This window comes from Cajanus cajan, chromosome 8, assembly GCF_000230855.2.
Source record: "Cajanus cajan strain Asha chromosome 8, NIPB_CcT2T_4, whole genome shotgun sequence".
Classification (NCBI taxonomy): domain Eukaryota; kingdom Viridiplantae; phylum Streptophyta; class Magnoliopsida; order Fabales; family Fabaceae; genus Cajanus; species Cajanus cajan.
In genome coordinates this window covers 6,135,598-6,156,373 of record NC_138524.1, presented here as the reverse complement: position 1 = coordinate 6,156,373, position 20,776 = coordinate 6,135,598, and the positions used below count along the sequence as shown (strand labels likewise).

The following is a 20,776-nucleotide window of genomic DNA, read 5'->3' as shown; positions in this document are numbered from 1 at the left end:
TGAGTCAACCGACTTGTTTGACCTGATTCACCTCAATCCATTTAAAAAGTGTATTGATTCGGTTTGGTCCACCATTTTTAAGCTTCAAAATTTTTTAATTGACCCGGTCCATTATAGATTGATGAGCTAAACGGGTTAACCCACCAACCCACCTAATTTTTTTTAATTTAAAATAAATTTCAATCTAAAATAATCTCTAATCTAAAATAAAAATTGTCAAACTAAATATCATGCATATAATATTAAATTTAAATTAAAAAGTGTACAACTTTAAATAATCAAAAAATATAAATATAAATCTTTTCATGAGAGTGATTATTCATTAATATTAAATTTTATTGGAAGCTTGAGTAGATAAATTTATAGTAATTTCATGTTATTTAACATTGACTTTATCTTTATTTACAAAAAATAATCATATCTTTTTAAAATAATTCATATATAATAATAAATGGTTAAGCAGGTTGTTAGTAAGTTGAGTTGATAGGAGAGTAAGTAGAGTTAGGTGAACAGTCCAGTTCATTATGGGTTCAACCCATGTGGACCAAGTCGAAAGTGAGTCGAATTATAATTTTTGACTCATTATGAATTTTTTTTCAATGTTTTGGTCCAACCTGACCTATTTTCAAGGTGGGTTAAGTTGACCCACGAGTCGAAACTCACTTTAACGGCTCTAAACTGAACTTGAATATAATGTTTATATGTTTGACAATTTTTTTAATTAAATATAAATTATAAATAAATCTTAATTGAAATAAAAGTTAGAAAGATATTACTTTTATTTGAAAGCTAATTTGAGAAATTAAATTGAATTTAATTCAATTTTTTTAATTATAATTTAAACACACACTCTATATATAACTTTCTAATGATTTTTATACAAGTCAATAGACAATTTTTAGTTGGAAAACTGTTTACGGTGAAAAACGTCGTTTAAGGGTTCTTTTTACTCGAACTAGCACGTAAATGGTTTCAATTTAGGATTTGTGATTTAAGAACAGGAAAAGGAGTGAACAACTTTAGTAATTACTTGTTTCTAAAGATTCTTCTATAATTAACAAGCAATAATTTTCACACATATAAATGCTAAGATGAACAGAATGAATAATTAAGATACTTGCAATACAAATCATAGTTCAACTCAGTGTTTTAAAACCCGGACCGACTCGGCCGGTCGGACCGGTTGGACCGGGAACCGGTGGTCCAGCCGGTCCGAATCTGAAGTTGGATCGGTTATGCAGTCGACCCGTTTCAAACCGGATTGAACCGGTCAATTTTCCGGTTCAACTGGTGAACCGGTGGGTCAAACCAGTTCAACCACTTTTTTTTTTTTTTAAGGGACCATAAATCACAAAAATAATAATGAAAATTGAATCTCTTAATGAAAAAGCAAGGAATCTTATTAAATATAACAATGACTACTTATTCTAATATATTTGTTTGCAATATATACAACTTAAATAACTTTTATAGTATATTATTAATTTTAAATTATATATTTAATAATGCAATATCTATGTAAATATTACATATATTATTTTATGATATTAATTGCAAGCATATTATATATGTACATATTATTTATATTTTTAATTTGTATTAATATACCGTTTAACATGTAATTTTTTTATGTATTTTTTTACAAAATAAAAATAAAAATAATTTTAAATAAGATAGAAAAATTGAAATTTAAAATAAGATATGAATTTATTAAAATTTATAAGTATAAAATATATTTAATATGAATACTTTTTAATAAAAATAAATAAAAATCGAGTCATGCGGTTCAACTAGTGACCCACCGGTTCAACCTTTGACCCACTGACCCAGTACCTTAACCGGTTCGATGACCGGTCCGGTTTTTAAAACTATGGTTCAACTTGCATAATGTTCCAGAGTTACAATATCAAAGTAATATAACTACGTGATTAAAGGAAATAAATAAGAGAACTATGCTAATTCTACTCCTAAAAAGTAAAAGAAGAGTGGCCGAGAGTCAGTCATACCAAAAAACGATCTTGTGCACGAAAGCCATATGTATGTGTAGGCAGAGAGTGCTTCAGAAGTTAATTCAAGTATGAGTTTTTCCGACCTCTGTTACGGTCCGTAATCCTTGTATTTATAGAGCAATCAAGAGCGGTTAATTTTGTGCACGTACACCTCTAACTCATAACTGCTATCCACTATGCTTGCTACGTGGTCTTGAGTTATAACTTCCTTTAACCGTCCTCCCACGTTCATATTAACCTCTCGACCTACCTGTCCTCACATATGTTAACTTCTCGATTTAGACGTTTGACCACCTTCATGTGACCATTGGTACTACACTTTTACTAGTTTTCGAGCACAACTCTTCTCGATCTCGAATATTTGTCACTAGAAGGTGTCCATCTTCATATCATTTTTCGAGGAATCTACATGATTGTTTCGACTTGTTTGTAGTTTTTCGAGTGGGTCCAACAAAAACATTATAAAAAAAATAAAAAATCTCTTTACAATTGATACATAGACTATTTTCTCAAATACAAATAATATATTTGGGCTAAATACTTTTATTAAGAAAAAAATGACACCAAAATGAGTTCAGATGCTTAACAATAAACTAAAGAATCAACATGAACAATGAATACATGGGGCATAATGGGCCCAATTTAGATATTTTTCTACCTTGAGGACTCAACTAACTAGAGTAAATTATTCTCGACGTGCATATGTAGATGATTATGTCGATTACCAGCTTAGTTAAGATAATGGTCTAATAAATAAGGTTAGATGTATTTATATGAGAATATTTGAAAAGTATCTTTAAAGAATTGAGAATTTTAATAATTCCAAATACAAGTATATAATCTCTCATAGGATTAAGATTAAGCAGATTAATTACACTCTACAAATATCCTAGATTTAGATTGCTACTAAATTTACAAGTGAAGTCCTCCATGTAGCAACATTTTAGCTGTATCAGCCCACAGTCTTGTACACGCCAACATGGTTCTATCCCTCTCACTCTCTTCACTAATGTGTCTAATTTGTTTTTGCGCATCCAGGACAAAGTTTTTCCATTTGATAGTAAAAATCTTCAAGATTAAAATATTCACAATGAGCTTCATCATTAACATAAAAGAACAATATGATTGGTATTTAGTGTTTTTTTTTCCTGTTAATACTTAATAAACAATATTTAGGGAGTATTTGAAAATTTATAATTTTTTTTTCATGAATGTGAATAGTAATTAATATATTTTTTTAGAAATAATATATCGAACTTAAAATTCTGCTTTTATATTAAAAAAAACTCATGTAAAAGATTTATGAGATTTTTATATAAAATTAGAATTTAATTTTGATATATTATGTAAAAAATTTATATCATCGATTAATTAATAAAAAATGTAATTAAAATAATTTTACAAAAAATTAATAATCTTCAATTTTATATTAATTTATGTTTAAATACAGTATTGTTTTTTTTTTTTTTTATTTGACAAGACTTCCCTTTCCATGTCCATTGTCTTGCCTCAAAACTTCCCTCTAAGGAGATGAATAGGATGCATTAGGGCTTTTCTCAATCCATGCACCACACAGAGCCCTCTGAATAATGTAATGGAACATTATATTACCTTAAAAGAAAATTGTTAGTCGCATGATTAGAACAAAATGCACCAATCTTCCCTCATAAATCCAATTGCTACTCTTCCATTACCCTCAAACCGCACTGATTCTCCAGCCACCACCTCTTTCATTTTCAACCACGGAAGAAGAAAATCACTGTCCAACAATTGCATTAGGAGCGAGTCCAAACAGCATAGATGGACTCTTCAGGGCATGACAGCTCTCGTCACTGGTGGAACTCGCGGAATAGGGTACCAACATTTCATTTTTCAATTTCTATTTCTCACCCTTTTCACCTCATCCTCATTTTAACTTGTGATTTTTTGTGGGGTACTGTAAAGGCACGCCATTGTGGAGGAATTGACGGGGTTTGGAGCCAGAGTGCATACTTGTGCCAGGAACGAGCACGATCTCAATAAGTGCCTTGAGAAATGGAATGCTTCGGGTTTTGAGGTCACTGGCTCAGTTTGTGATGTCTCAGTTCCTCACCAGAGGGAGGTGCTTATGCAGTCTGTTTCCTCTCTCTTCCATGGGAAACTCAACATCCTTGTAAGTTGTTGTTCCAGATCTAACATTGATAAGTAATATGATTGAAATAATGTATATAAGTGCATAACAATCTTCATTTTATAATTAGCTTTTAAGGTTAAGTCAATCCCAAACTCATCATAAAATGATTTGAGTCTATTTTAATAGTTATTGTTGGACCTATTGAACCAATTCCTTATCGAGCCATTATGAGACTATCTGCATATGTTCAATCTTGTAACTCTTGAGGGGAGGGGGTGTTTCATGTTGATAATCATGACTCTTACGTTCATTTTTCCCCATGCTATCAAGGGAGATTTAGCATTGGTTAATAATATAACTAAAATAATGTATATAAATAGGGAATAATCCTCACTGCTAGCTTTTAAGATTAAGTTAATCCCAAACTCAAATCATAAGATGATATTATAGCCTATTTTAGTAATTGTTGTTGGACTTATTAAACCACTCATTAACGAGTCATTATTAGACCACTTACATTTGTCTAACTTTGCAATGGGAGAGGGTGTGTTTCACGTTCATAATTATAACTATTGTGTTCATTTTCCCCCCAATGCTATCAAGGGTCAAAATATGCATTTTTCGTTGTTCTGGATTGCTTTGAGGTTCACTCTGGATTAGTAACCCTCTTTATTTGTAGTAACCCTATCAGTTTGATGTATAGATAAACAATGTGGGGACAAACATTCGGAAACCAATGACAGACTTCACAAGTACAGAGTATTCCACTCTTATTGATACCAATCTGGGATCCGTCTTTCATATATGCCAACTTGCATATCCACTTTTGAAAGCATCGGGAATGGGAAGTGTTGTGTTTATCTCGTCTGTTTCTGGTTTTGTCTCACTGAAGTTGATGTCTGTTCAAGGAGCTACGAAAGGTAATTTACCTTCTCAATGCTGTATTGCAGCTTGCTTAACAAGTGCTATGATGTTGAAGAGTTTATGGAATTTTGAAGATTTGTTTGTTTTCTGGTTAACAGGCGCAATAAATCAACTTACAAGAAATCTAGCTTGTGAGTGGGCAAAAGACAATATAAGGAGTAATGCGGTGGCACCTTGGTACATCAGAACTTCAATGGTAGAGCAGGTAATTTTCTTCCGTTTTATCCTGTAACCATTTGTTAGAATGAGCTGCCTATGACACTAATTAGTACCATGAATGGTATAGCAATAGCATCACTTTTTCTACATTTTTTGTTGAAAAATTTGGTTGAGTGCTTGAAAAACTTATTCTGAAACAGAACAGATTTGAAATTACTAGGAAATACACCTCCTCCCATTTTTAAATCTTCCATTCCCTTTGTAAGTTTCTATTTCAACGGAACAGAATTGATCCTACATCTTGGTACTTGGTAAATATGCATAATCTCTTTCCTTAATTCTTCCTGCTGAAGTGCCCTCTTAGGTAGATTGTAACAAGTCTATTTTCTGGTGAATTACTAAACCACCTACTTATCTTGAATCCAGTCAGTCCTCTGGAACAGTAACTCCTCCACACGCATATATTACATCTCATTGATGATTTGCATCGAAATGGCAGAAACAGAAACATAATAGATTCTTACTACCTTCCAATTATCCAAGGATAGGATTTTTAAGACACTCTTCTCATAATTGGACCATCCTGGATTTGATCAGGAATAAAAGATCAGTAAACCATCCCTAGTCCTTAACTCGTGAAAAATTGCATTTTCCTGGCATAGAAATCAATCACCTAAAATTGGTGCTGCATATTAACTTGTGAAAAATTCAAACATTAGTCAGTAGTGCTCCATTATCTGACTTTTACCCTCTTGTTTTTAGGTGCTCAGCAACAAAGACTATCTGGAAGAAGTGTACTCAAGAACTCCTCTTAGGCGCCTAGGAGATCCAGAAGAAGTCTCTTCTCTTGTTGCCTTTCTTTGCTTGCCAGCATCGTCATACATCACTGGCCAGATTATATGTATTGATGGAGGAATGTCCGTGAATGGTTTCTACCCAACAACACAGTTCTAAGAGTTGCATGCAGCTTATATCATGCACCCTCACCAATTTTCCTCTCCAACTGCCATTCATGTGGAGCATTTGGCTTGGTTCTCTACTTCTCTGTCAAATTCCAATTATTCTGAACTTTTAGGCCACACCAAAAGTCGACCAACCCCTGATAGGCACTTCCAAGATTTTGTAGTCTGCTAATGTAATTTTTTTGTGTACTAAATCACAATATATGGCCGTGCTATCTAATGGAAGATTTCCAGTAATTTTTTTAATTCATAGCTGTAACCTAAAAATTTACTGATCTACTTGGTCTTGATTTATGCCAGTTTAGACAAAAATTGTCTTTTAGGAGAAATTATTGCATAGACTCATATTAGAACATGATAATTTTTTTTCCTACATCTATATCTTCCCAAAACTCTTTTTTTCTGGGTTTCAAGGTGAAAAAAAAACAAAGAGATTGTAATAAAAATAAAGGTTACATTTTATATTTATGATCTCAAAGAGCGTTAGAATTTGTTATTTACTCTGCCTAAATAAAGTCCTTATTGTGTAACACACACAACATATGGATAGGTCCTTATTGTGTATCACACACAACATATGGATAGGTTTGATAAATATTATGCTAAGAGAATAAACACAAGTTAGATTATTAGATAATTTTTTGTTTTATATATTGTTTGGTAAATAACGAATAGTATATATAAAATAGTAATGCAAAAATTTATTATATTACTCTTTTTAATAATTGTTGATGTTTCGATCATAAGTCTTACTAGTAACTTTAATTATTAAGTGATATAAGACTTTTAAAGTAATATCAACAAATTAACATAACTTGTGAAGTATAGCAATTATTAGGAAATAATCGAGTTAGAACTGTAGCTATGAGTGTTACAGATGGTCTAATGAGAGGAATGGAAGTGATTGACACAGGAGCTCCCTTAAGTGTTCCGGTAGGCGGAGCAACTCTAGGAAAGATTATCATATTCAAAAAAATTATTTATTTTGATACTTATTAAACTATTATGATTTTATTCTTGAAAGACATCTCGATGATTAAAGAAGAAAAAATATTTATAAACTATCCGTAATATAAATTTTTAAGTAATATAAGACTTTTTAAACACACTAGAACAATTATTTTTAATGTCTCAACTTCTATAAAAAAATTTATGTATACAATGTCATTTTTTATTATTAATAGTGATGTAAAGTTTAAATTCACACATACATGTATTAATTCAAAACATAATTTTTTAATAACTATGTTGTTAAAGTATAATATTTATCAATTTTGTTAATGAATAATCTTTGAAAAAATTTAACTTTTTTAACCATATTATTTCATCCATAAAACTTAAAACCTAACGAGTTAATAACTTAAAGATAAGGTCATCATTTCATTGATTTTATTTGGTAGTTGCCATGAGGCCAAGTCAAATGTAACTTTTTTTTTTTGGTACATTGATTTATTACTTATAATTATATATAAAAAAAAGTTAAATTGTTTTTAAAAGTAAACATTATTCTGTAATCACCTATGTCATATCCAAGCAAAGGAAAACTCAATTTTGAATTGTTCCAAAATGCAACATTAGTAGAGTGGCGCTAGAAAGATTCGCAATGAAAAGTCATTAAGCTGGGATTCAGATTCCGAACAGGAAATTTAATTAATTTACCAAGGAGGTGATTTAGACGTTTAGTGAAATAGCCGTCATGATTTGAATTTAATTATAAGAAATATGAAATTATACCGATATAATTTTTTATTTATTATTACGCTGTCAGTAATTTTATATTATGTTAAAAATGAATAATAATAAAAATAATTAAACATTTATATATATTTTTAAATATATATGTATATGTATATATAACGTTAATTTAATATTACAAATAAAATATATATTAATATTTATTTTATGTATCACCAACGGTATAAAATGGGTACGAACTATTAGGTTGGCGTAATAGTTAGAATAATCCTCATTGTCATCATCATAGTAGAATTTCTATATAATAACTGGGATAATTTATAAAATTTCAAACAATTTTCTTGATTATTTTATTTTCAAAATATTTTAATATAACTTTACACTATTCAATGTTTAATCATGAATGACGACGGAGGACAAAGATAAGTATTCTTTTTTTTTTTTCAAACGTCTGCCCCACTCATTAGTCATTATCACGTCTTCTGTCTAAATACATCCTGGTTTTGTGTTTTGTTTTAGATGCATGGCTGAACAAAGATGCATAAAGAAAAGTTAGAAGGCTTCATAAACACAAATGCTTTATATAATAATCAATCACAATCATGTCATTTTTTTCATAAAGACCACTATTTTACTGATATTTATGTTAAAGTGTAAATGTTTTCATTAGATTTAGAAAAAATGTTCTTTGACGGAGTATATGCATAAATAATATCATATAATGATTAAACTTTTATAGTGAATACTTTGAGCCCACGCACTATAGAAAATTTAATTTTATGTTATAGATTATTATAAAGTAATATTATTAATTTTGTAATAAATATTTAAAAAATTATATATATATAGTGATAATCAATTAATTGATAGTATAAATTAAAATATTTACACTACATCAATCTCATATAATAATCTTACGTAAATCGAAGAGTTTGATTTTCCCATTGGCAAATTTTAAAATTGATTAGATTTTTGACGATCATTAATTACTTCTTTGTGGTCTTAGTGTCTTACACAGGTAATTTCATTATATTTTCGATTTTATAAAAAAAAAAAAACAAAAAAGGAAAGAAAAAAAAAAGTGTACAATACACTCCGAACTTTTATGGATATAGTTTTATTATATTTGTATGTTGTGATTAACAAATTCTTACTGATTCATTGACATAAGCTGATTCATAAATCAGTCTTTTGATTGCTTTTGTCAATAAAAAAAAAATTATATAAGTTCCACTAACATAATATCTCCTATTCCTTCAATGGATTTTACTCTCAATATGTAAATTCATTAATTGTTAACAAAATTATTTTCTAAACTTGACATTTTTAAAAGAGAGAACGAATTTCGTTTTGCAATGTCAAAGGAAGAAAAATCTTATATAAACAAATTAATACTTAATACATTTCTGCGATTTCACATCTATCTTAATTGAACTTAAAAAAAAAATTAAAGAAATATGTCGTTACTATTTTTTTTTGAGGGGATGTTGTTAAGATTTATGTCATCTAAATTTAAATTTAATTTAATAATAATTAAACTTAGATATTTATATTAATTAATAACATAATTTTATTTTTAATTTTTTTTATAATCTTGAAGTTATTAATATATATGTTTACACTTATTAAAATATAAAAGCATCCTATCACACTGTCATCCCGTCTATATTCACATTTTTTTGTCTTTAAGATTAATATTTTTTTTGTATTTCTTGTGTATGTTAGTTGTACAAATTATTGTAAGTGTATTTTATCCTATCATTTTGTTTCCAATTTTTAAAAAAGAAAAGGTAAAGTAAAAACTAAAAAGAAGAAATGTAAAGGGAAATTTTTATTTTCAACCATGATAATCGGGGTCCACCTCATTGAAAGATATGAATAAAACAACAGCAACTTGTTTTAAAGCATGGAAAAGCAAAGAGGTTAATTATAAGCTTAAGCAGCCTACACAGAAGATATTATTGTCGTACATTTTAGAGGTTGATCCTTGATTGAAGAGAAATGGCTCAAACAAACATTAGCAGCAGGTGGTCTTTACAAGGGATGACAGCTCTCGTCACCGGTGGATCCAAAGGAATCGGGTTACTACTTACTATCTTTGCACTCATGATTTTACCTTCTTAATTTCCTTCTTCTTTCACATTTATTCATTTCATTTTTTAAACGTTAATTCTTACTACATATATTATATACTACTTATAATTTGAATGTCCATTCGTTACTCAAATTAATTACTTGTTTCACAACTATCAATTAACAACAACAGACATGTTTCTCACCATGAAACTTGTTTTGGGTAATTTCTACAAATTGCAAGCCAAACATGTTAAGTTGTATCGATCATATAGTAATAATTATACAAAATAATAGTGGGTCATGCATGAGACTTGTTTTGTTTTCTCACAAATTTTTCCTCTCATAGATATGCTATCGTGGAGGAGTTGGCACAGCTTGGGGCCATTGTACACACTTGCTCTCGGAACGAAACTCAACTCAAAGAATCCTTGCATGAATGGGCCACAAAAGGATACAAAGTTACTGGTTCGGTCTGTGACGTGGCATCTCCTGCAGACAGAGAGAATCTCATAACTAGAATCTCCTCCGAGTTTAATGGCAAACTCAATATCCTTGTGAGTAATTTATAATTTGAATGCCATCAGATTTAAGTTACTTTTCCATCCTTTTAAAAGAATATTTTTTAATTACCAATATTTTATATTTTATCATCATATTATAAATAGGTTTACATTTATGAATGGATATAGGTAAACAACGTGGGAACAAACATATGGAAAGATCTGCTGGATTACACAGAGGAAGATTTCTCATTTGTGGTGAATACGAATTTGCAATCTGCTTTCCACCTAAGCCAGCTAGCACATCCTCTCCTAAAAGCTTCCGAAGCTGCAAGCATCGTTTTCATATCCTCCATAGGTGGTGTGGTATCAATAAATTTAGGATCCGCTGTATACAGTGCAACAAAAGGTAATTAAGGAAGAGTTTAGTGAGGGTAGTAAGTAAGTAGTAACTGATAAATGTAAAATACTAAAGTGTTTATGCAAATGAACATGCAGGAGCCATGAACCAACTGACAAAAAATTTGGCATGTGAATGGGCCAAAGACAACATAAGGACTAACTGCGTTGCACCGGGAGTAATCAAAACCCCTGCAGCTACCGAGGTGATATTCTGTTATGTTATTATAGTTGACTAGTATTAAAATAGAGTTATAAGTGGCGTTTACAAGTTAATTTTATATATAAGATATTATTGTATATTTTTTAGGGCATGTTATGATTATTTATTTGCTTGCACTTTGCAGTTTCTGAAAGAGGAAAAAATTGTTGATGCTTACATTCCACGAACTCCTCTTGGACGGTTTGGAGAGGGAGAGGAGGTGGCTTCGTTGGTGGCGTTTCTGTGCTTACCTGCAGCCTCTTACATAACAGGACAGACCATTTGTGTTGATGGCGGCTTCACTGTCAATGGCCTCTATATAAGCTAGGCTTCACTCTTTTACTTAGTAATTAGTATATCAATATCTAGAATAAAGTTAATAAAAGAGTGTACTCTCTTACCTAGTTTCAATTTGTATCGTACGTTAATTAGGATGGTTGAGGGTTCCTGTTAAAAAACATTGCTTGAAATTGCATTTGTCAGCTCCCGTCTTTATAATCTCCTTAACTTTGTATGAAATTGCAATACTCCCAAAATTTTAGCATACACTCTTCACATTTATTTGGGTTTCAATGAAATATAACTCAACCCAACTAATATCCTACCGATCAAATTCAATCTACTAGTGACTCATTTATTCACTCATCCTCCTATTTTCTACTAAAATTTGTTTTTCAACCGATAATAAAAATTATTCGAAGTATAACATATTAAAAAGACGAGTTCTAATTTTAATCTAATATATGAAAAAAGCTTATTAATATCAATTATTCTTTATTTTCTATTTTTATTATATTAAATAGTTTATTTTATTTTGTGTCAATATATTTTCTAATTACTTATTAATATGGAGTGTCAGGAGAATTTAAAAAAAAAAAAGTAAGAGAGGTCACAAAATTTTAGTCGAGGTAAATAATTTAAATCGAATTGGAAGAGAAATTTGTGTTGATTTATGTGACACTCTCTATTCCACATATTTATACTTATAAATACTAATGAAACAAAAGAACTTGTCTAAGTATTTTGTTAAAAATATAAATATCCCTAAAATAATGACTAGACCAAAGTGACTACGTAAAATCAATACTTGAATTCAAGGACTAACATTGCTTCAAAAAAGGATGAAATATAAACTAAGTAAACAAAATGACAAATCTCAATCTATGAATTTCGATGTCACATCCTATTAGAGTTTCATCCATAAACATGTTAAAGCCTAAATCTCAACATTAACATTATTATCATTCTAATAACCTCTTACAAAACATACATAAGAACAATAAGTAGAGCAAAAGCGAGTGAGATATGTCTCACTCTAACTCTCAATATGAGATAAGGTCAGGAAGTCACATACATAACATATAACATATACAATTAATATTGAGAATCCAAACAATATCTCAGAGTTACTAGTAACAACAAAGACATATCAAACCACATAAGTAATTACAATTTACGCACTTGAAGACTAATAATCATATAAGGTTGTCTGAAAACAAATACTCATGTACGGTTGTCCGAAGGCCAATACTCATATGTGGTTAATACTAATTATGTATAGTTGTCCAAAGGCTAATATTCATGTAGTTAATACTCATGTATGGTTGTCCAAAGACTAATATTTATGTGCGGTTAATACTCATGTACAATTATAAAAAAATTTATACATATAATTTATGTCATTCGTACTGGACTCTATACATTATTTCATCTCATAGACTCAACTCATACTCGTATTATTCGCTTAAAATATCATCTTCATATCAATCTCATGAATACACATCATCATCTCATCAATGTCATGCAAATATATAATTATCGTGTTATTCTCATATTACACATTGTCATCTCATATTACATATAAGGTTATCATATCATACATAAACATTTCATATCACACACATCACATAAAAACACCTCATATTGCATACAAACACAAAGTCTCATGCAAAAGGTCTCACAAACATAATTTTGTATTTTCATCATAACTCATTCACAAATATCCTCTCTCATTCTCGTATCAATACTAATATTCTGAATCATGATCCTAAGCCACGCCATTAAAACACCTCAATCAAAATCATTAATAGAACATATTATAATTATCGAACATTAACTCAATTACTTCCTTATCATTACTAATACTTAGATCTTATCCTTAACCTAATCATCCTAAAGTTATCTCAAGTTCATAAATATAACTCATCTTAAGCGACAAGATGAGAAAAAACGAGAAAAGAATGAGAAAAGGAAGCAACAAGATGCGTCACATCCATGACTCACCGGTCATAGTCGTAACATTGATCACGCTCGTGACTGGCTCGCGTTTCTAAAAAGGGCCAAGGTCAATATAAGGTATGATAATCATGACTCACTAGTCACACCTATGACACAATCTAACATATATGAAATTCAATTATTTCAAACTCGTGTCTCATCTCATTACTAGATTTCACCAAGAGTGACCTTCAAATTAATAGAATCAAAGATTAAAAGCTTAAAACCACTCTACTAAGTCCTCAATTACTCAAATCCAACATTAATTTTACATATTCATATCAATTATTCCGTATTAACTCAATACGTTCATTCCCTAGGGTTCCCATGGAAACTCGTGGACAATCCAAGATTTACAAGATTAGTTTGACACACGTAATTAAACACATGTATACATTAATAACATCAAATAAAGCATTGAAGAATCCTATGAAAGACAAAAACAACACAAGTCACAAATTAGAATTTCCCTTTTCATATGACGCATACAATGGAAAAGAGAATGGAAGCTCTATCCAACAATTATCTCAAGCCTAGAACGAGACTATTCACTTATCCTTAATTACTTCGATGAACACTAGCATAAAGAAATAATGAGACCGTAAAATGTAAAAACTAACACGACTCTTTTAAAAAGTTCCCAACACATGTTTAACCCTCCAATAAAATAAACAAACCATAATTACACTTCCATTCCCTCAAATATTAAAATAAAATATAATTAATTAAAAACTATAATATATAATCAAAATACATTAAAATCAAATAATATATATATATATATATCTAATAATTGATATAACAAATGATTTCACAAACTTTTCTTAAATTAATAAAAATATTCATAATTATTAAAAGTCTCTAAAATATTTTCTAAAATTTATTTAATTAATTAAAACATCCTTTTAATAATTTTGAAAAGCTTGGGATGCTACAATTTTCATTATTAATTTGGTTTGAATTTTAAAATTATAGATCAAAGGATATAAGTTTGAACTGGTCAAAAGAAATTTACAAATTACAAACTAATGTGTTTGATAAAGAGAAAAGTAATAAAGATAATGACATTCCATCATATGTATGCATGTGCATGTACATGTGCATGTACGCAGGGACGGATACACATGTATCCTAGTGGGGGCAAGTGCCCCCACTAACATTTTTTTTTTAATATTTTATTAATTTAAATATATATATATATATATATTAAGATTTAAATATATTTTTATTTCTTCAATTGTAAAATTATTATTTTTAGTTTCTATAATTTTTTAAAAATTTTGTTTTAATCTCTCAAGTCATCAATAACATATATACAAATGACATATTAAAATAGTAATGTAGTTTCAATCGGATTTGATGCGATGTTTTTACGGATAAAGATATCAATAGATAGATTTTAGACAACAATATTTGATAGATTCTCTGACAAAATTTGAGTATAAAAATTGAAACAAGATTTTTTAAAAATTACAAGGATTAAAAAGACCAATTTTTAATTTGAGGGACTAAAGACAAATTTACCTTAAATTTGAGATTAAAAACATATTTAAGTCTATTATAAATTTATAATAATGTATTCACACTTGTCATGAGAGAACTTCATGTTCATGATGCTAATATCGCAGAAGCTGAGGATGATCCCATATCTAAGCTTCTAATCAAATTACCACGATTAAAGAAGCAACCAATTCAATTGCAGTGGGACATTAGAGTTTTTGGAGTTGATAGCTCTGATGTTCCACTATACATATCTCTGCCTGATGCATTAGAGATTGTTGGGGGAAACTCCATGTTAAATATATCTGTCATACAGTTGTGGGCCATGTAAGTCATATTTTCTTTTATGAGTCTAAATTTACAATAATTACATTTAACTTATAATAATTATTTGTGTTAGGTACATGGACAAATTGAGTGTGGAGCAAGCACAAGCAGAAGTATATGGATTTATTGAGCCTCAATCCATCCAAAAATCAGGAAACACTCAGGTCCAGATCCAACAATATATGCAAACATGGATGAGTGACTCAAGAAGACATATATACATGGCTCCATACATTGACGGGTTAGTTTTTTAATTGATTTTTTAATCATGGTAATTTTTTAACTGATTTGTTTGTCATACAATGTAGGTCTCATTGGCAGTTAATGGTAATCATTCCTAAGGAATATACCGTGGTGTGGTTTTGTTCACTTCATCGAAAACCAAGCCAGGAAATTAAAAGCCAATTACATGGGTAACTAAATTTTTTCATTATGTTTTAACACTGTAATTATATATATTGGCTAACATTTATTTTTATTTCAATTAATTAGAATCGTGTCTGGAGCTAATATATTAAGTGGAAGAGCCAGATCATCAAAGTCATTGCATTTCATATACCCTAAGGTTAGCAAATTAATTCATACAGTCAATAATATTTAAATTTATTGACTTTGGAATTAATAGTTATTTGTTTCTCATTTTAGTGTAATAAACAACAAGACTCGTTTGAATGTGGCTATTACATCATGTATTGGATGAAAGCCATAGTTTCTGCGGGTATTATTGATTCTTGGGTGCAGGTAATTCATATCAAAATTTATTTAACTATATTTACCTTTAGAATAATTAACATTGCATATTAATGACACTTAAATTACCCTTTCAGGTCTTTCAAGATCCATCTCCATTGCCCGAAGATGAGATGCTCAAGATAAGAGAACAATGGGCAACTTTTTTTCTAAGTTTAGTTAGTTAGATATTATGTTTATAGTTTGATAGTTAGTTATTTAGATAGCATTGACAAACATGTTTTATAGCTTTTTTAGGATAATAGGATTTACATTGTCATAATTTATGTTTTTTAAGATTTATATATTATTTTCTTTTTGTCATTCACACTAGTGCAAAAAAGGGTATTTACGTCACCCAATTTACGTCGCAAACCACAAACATCGACGTTGTAAAAACGCGGTGGCAGTTTCGTAAATAAGTGGAGACTAATTTACGTCGGACCTCTCTTAGACCGACGTAAATTAGGTAATTTACGTCGGGTACCTCCAATCCGACGTTAATTTACGTCGGGTACCACTATTTCGACGTAAATTTACGTCGGTTCCCTGTAGTCCGACGTAAATTTACGTCGGTCCCACCCAAATCCGACGTAAATTTACGTCGGAGTTCAACAAGGGCGACGTAAATTTACGTTGGCGACGCCTTATCCGACGTAATAGTTCTCCTATATTGCCCCCAAAGTCCCATTTTCATTCCCGCGCTCACAGTTTATACGAAATCCTCTGAATTACTTGAGTCTCCCTCTGCGTTTACGGCTACATTCAACGTATCCAAGTTTGTAAGTGTCAGCACGTTGGTCGTTTGAGGTTAGTTTGTTGTCCCCGTAATTTATTTGTTTTTTTTTTGCTATTTGTTCCTCTGGAACGGGCCGTTCTGCAAGGAGAACGGGCCGTTCTCCTTGCAGAACGGGCCGTTCTCCTTGCAGAACGGGCCGTTCTGCAAGCAGTACGGGTCGTACCGCATGGAGAACGGCCCGTTCTGCTGGAATTTTTTTTGTTGTAATTTGTTGATCTGGAACGTCCCGTTCTAGTTTCAGTACGGCCGTTCCAGATGCATTAAAGAAGAGACTTTTTTAGGCATTGACCTTTAGTTTACCATCGATTTTTTAGGGTTGTAGTTTAGGTTAAAAAAATTATGAATAACTGAGTCAATAGTTAATTTGTGTTAATATATAGATAATGAATCGAAGTTGGATGAATGCAAGTCGCATTAGTCAAGAGTACAGAAATGGAGTTGAAGAGTTCTTACAATTTGCAAGAGAAAATGGGAAACCCATCAAAGGGGCATATTATTGTCCATGTGTTCGATGTTTGAATCAGATACGTCAAGAAGTTGGAGAAATACGTGATCACCTGTTTATATATGGTATTGTGAAGAGTTATACAGTATGGACATGGCACGGAGAAATATTAGACATTCCAACAATGTCAACAACTGAAAATTTTGAAGGGATGAACGATAACTTAGAAGAGATGATACGTGATGTTGGTGAAGAAAATTTTGAAAGAGCACATGTGTATGATACCTTAAAGTCTGATTTTGAGCAACCATTATACCCAGGATGCAGTATGTTTACAAGATTATCAGCAACTTTAAAATTGTTTAGTTTAAAAGCAAGAAATGGTTGGACTGATAAAAGTTTCACAGAATTGTTGGAGTTATTGAAGGAGATGCTTCCAGAAGATAACACGTTACCTAATCGCAACTATGAGGCAAAAAAGATACTATGTCCAATGGGTTTGGAGTATAAGAAGATACACGCGTGCCCTAATGATTGCATATTATATACAAATGATTTTGCTACACTGAAAGTGTGTCCCACATGTGGATTGTCGCGGTTCAAAAAGAAAACTGATGGAAGTAATGGTGAGGAAGAAATAGAGGGTCCCCCTGCTAAGGTCTTATGGTATTTGCCAATAATACCTAGGTTTAAAAGATTGTTTGCCATTAAAGAAGATGCAAAAAACCTCACATGGCATGAAAATGGTAGAAAATGTGACAACTTTCTTCGACATCCAGCTGATTCTCCGCAATGGAAGAGGATTGATGAAACATTTCCAGAATTTGGTGCAGAGTCAAGAAACTTGAGAATTGGTTTAGCTACAGATGGCATGAATCCTTATGGGAACTTAAGTAGTAAACACAGTTCATGGCCAGTTTTGTTGGTCATTTATAATTTGCCTCCTTGGCTATGCATGAAGAGAAAATATATTATGTTGTCTATGATGATATCAGGTCCCCGACAACCAGGAAATGACATAGATGTGTATCTTAGTCCATTGATTGATGACTTGAAAATGTTATGGGACACAGGAGTGGAGGTGTTTGATGCATATCGTGAAGAAAAATTTACCATGCGTGCAATGTTATTTTGCACAATAAATGATTTTCCAGCATATGGTAACCTGAGTGGGTATAGTGTGAAGGGTCATTATGCATGTCCTATATGTGAAGAAAACACAAGTTATACCCAATTGAAACATGGGCAAAAGACTGCGTACACTAGGCATCGTAAGTTTCTTGTTCGTAGTCATCCATACCGTAGATTGAAGAAAGCATTCAATGGAAGTCAAGAGGATGAAATTGCCTCGACACCGCGCAATGGTGAAGAAGTATATCTATCATACAGTGGGTATAGTGTTGGTGGTTCTTGGAGCCACCGAGATTTCTTTGGTGGCCGATCATCGAGGAGCACTGTCGACTCTTGCAGTCAAGAGGTTATACAGAAATTGGAGCAGAGATTGGAGATGCAGTTTGAAGAGAAACTGAAGAATATTGAAAAACAGTTTGAAGAGAAGTTTGAACTTTTGGCTCGTTCTCAGCAACAGACTGCAGTTGCTCATGATGGTGTTCGAGTCAGCACTAAAGGGAGTTGTGCTGCTCCAAATTTCTCAGGGGAACATGCTCACACTGATGTACCAAACCAGTGCGAGTTATATGTTGAGGATGACCCCCCACGGTTAGTGGCTATTGGCCGAGTATTTGAGGGTGGCTCAACCATCCATGGTGTCCCTCTACAGCCAGACTGGACACGGGTTGTGGTTGACCAAGTTCAAGATGCTGCTGCTCCAGTGCCTTTGCCCAATACAGAGGTTCAACTAGTGGGGCAGGCAACCGGCACATTCTTAGCTTGGCCAAAATGTTTGGTCATGCCGCTTTCAGCACGGGCAAAGGTAATTATATTATTGCTCTTTTAGATTCTTATAATTCTATTATTGTTTAACTAATTTTCATTATTTCTTTAGGATTTTATCGATCGTGGTAAGGAGGTCATGAGAGAACCTCATGTTCATGATGCTAATATCGCAGAAGCTGAGGATGATCCCATATCTAAGCTTCTAATCAAATTACCACGATTAAAGAAGCAACCAATTCAATTGCAGTGGGACATTAGAGTTTTTGGAGTTGATAGCTCTGATGTTCCACTATACATATCTCTGCCTGATGCATTAGAGATTGTTGGGGGAACCTCCATGTTAAATATATCTATCATACAATTGTGGGCCATGTAAGTCATATTTTCTTTTATGAGTCTAAATTTACAATAATTACATTTAACTTATAATAATTATTTGTGTTAGGTACATGGACAAATTGAGTGTGGAGCAAGCACAAGCAGAAGTATATGGATTTATTGAGCCTCAATCCATCCAAAAATCAGGAAACACTCAGGTCCAGATCCAACAATATATGCAAACATGGATGAGTGACTCAAGAAGACATATATACATGGCTCCATACATTGACGGGTTAGTTTTTTAATTGATTTTTTAATCATGGTAATTTTTTAACTGATTTGTTTGTCATACAATGTAGGTCTCATTGGCAGTTAATGGTAATCATTCCTAAGGAATATACCGTGGTGTGGTTTTGTTCACTTCATCGAAAACCAAGCCAGGAAATTAAAAGCCAATTACATGGGTAACTAAATTTTTTCATTATGTTTTAACACTGTAATTATATATATTGGCTAACATTTATTTTTATTTAAATTAATTAGAATCGTGTCTGGAGCTAATATATTAAGTGGAAGAGCCAGATCATCAAAGTCATTGCATTTCATATACCCTAAGGTTAGCAAATTAATTCATACAGTCAATAATATTTAAATTTATTGACTTTGGAATTAATAGTTATTTGTTTCTCATTTTAGTGTAATAAGCAACAAGACTCGTTTGAATGTGGCTATTACATCATGTATTGGATGAAAGCCATAGTTTCTGCGGGTATTATTGATTCTTGGGCGCAGGTAATTCATATCAAAATTTATTTAACTATATTTACCTTTAGAATAATTAACATTGCATATTAATGACACTTAAATTACCCTTTCAGGTCTTTCAAGATCCATCTCCATTGCCCGAAGATGAGATGCTCAAGATAAGAGAACAATGGGCAACTTTTTTTCTAAGTTTAGTTAGTTAGATATTATGTTTATAGTTTGATAGTTAGTTATTTAGATAGCATTGACAAACATGTTTTATAGCTTTTTTAGGATAATAGGATTTACATTGTCATAATTTATGTTTTTTAAGATTTATATATTATTTTCTTTTTGTCATTCAATTTTGAAATACAATTTGAATTTCTATTCTGGACTGCCTGGTTTAGATTTGGTATTCTGGATTATATTTATATGCAGGTGTTGGGTATATCAATTTACAAACGTTTTTTAAAAAAAAACTGCCACAATTTACGTCGGACATGGCGTTGTCCGACGTAAATTTACGTCGGGCCTTGCAATGACCGACGTAAATTTACGTCGGACAAGGCCACGTCCGACGTAAATTTGTGGCACGATTTTGACCCTTTTTACGTCGGTCTGAAAAATTTCCCGACGTAAATTTACGTCGTCTTCCAGTGGCGACGTAAATTTACGACTCCCGTATTAACGTCGGAC

At 31.4% G+C, this 20,776-nt stretch overlaps 4 protein-coding genes across 5 annotated transcripts; all 4 read left to right on the top strand.

Moving 5' to 3' along the window:
- The first annotated feature begins 3,511 nt into the window (after window positions 1-3,511).
- Window positions 3,512-6,413, top strand: LOC145950610 (tropinone reductase homolog At5g06060-like). The gene is made up of 5 exons (XM_083061828.1): window positions 3,512-3,863; window positions 3,954-4,161; window positions 4,826-5,042; window positions 5,145-5,251; window positions 5,968-6,413. Exons 1-5 carry the CDS (start codon window positions 3,658-3,660, stop codon window positions 6,157-6,159), a joined length of 930 nt encoding a protein of 309 aa, XP_082917954.1. The 5' UTR covers window positions 3,512-3,657; the 3' UTR covers window positions 6,160-6,413.
- Window positions 6,414-9,766: 3,353 nt separating this feature from the next.
- Window positions 9,767-11,541, top strand: LOC145950611 (senescence-associated protein 13-like). Its single transcript, XM_083061829.1, has 5 exons — window positions 9,767-9,943; window positions 10,285-10,492; window positions 10,628-10,847; window positions 10,937-11,043; window positions 11,185-11,541. The coding sequence occupies exons 1-5, from the start codon at window positions 9,864-9,866 to the stop codon at window positions 11,365-11,367; spliced, it is 798 nt and encodes a 265-aa protein (XP_082917955.1). The 5' UTR covers window positions 9,767-9,863; the 3' UTR covers window positions 11,368-11,541.
- Window positions 11,542-14,888: 3,347 nt separating this feature from the next.
- Window positions 14,889-16,302, top strand: LOC145950866 (uncharacterized). The gene is made up of 4 exons (XM_083062704.1): window positions 14,889-15,143; window positions 15,217-15,384; window positions 15,452-15,556; window positions 15,636-16,302. The coding sequence occupies exons 1-4, from the start codon at window positions 14,908-14,910 to the stop codon at window positions 15,742-15,744; spliced, it is 618 nt and encodes a 205-aa protein (XP_082918830.1). The 5' UTR covers window positions 14,889-14,907; the 3' UTR covers window positions 15,745-16,302.
- Window positions 16,303-16,537: 235 nt separating this feature from the next.
- On the top strand, window positions 16,538-20,776 carry LOC145950899 (uncharacterized). 2 transcript variants are annotated; one of them, XM_083062779.1, is made up of 5 exons: window positions 16,538-19,049; window positions 19,122-19,797; window positions 19,877-19,949; window positions 20,030-20,125; window positions 20,212-20,776. In XM_083062779.1, exons 1-2 carry the CDS (start codon window positions 17,055-17,057, stop codon window positions 19,386-19,388), a joined length of 2,262 nt encoding a protein of 753 aa, XP_082918905.1. In that variant the 5' UTR covers window positions 16,538-17,054; the 3' UTR covers window positions 19,389-19,797; window positions 19,877-19,949; window positions 20,030-20,125; window positions 20,212-20,776. The 2 variants fall into 2 exon arrangements, with proteins under 2 accessions (XP_082918905.1, XP_082918904.1); XM_083062778.1 differs by having other exon boundaries at window positions 20,030-20,776.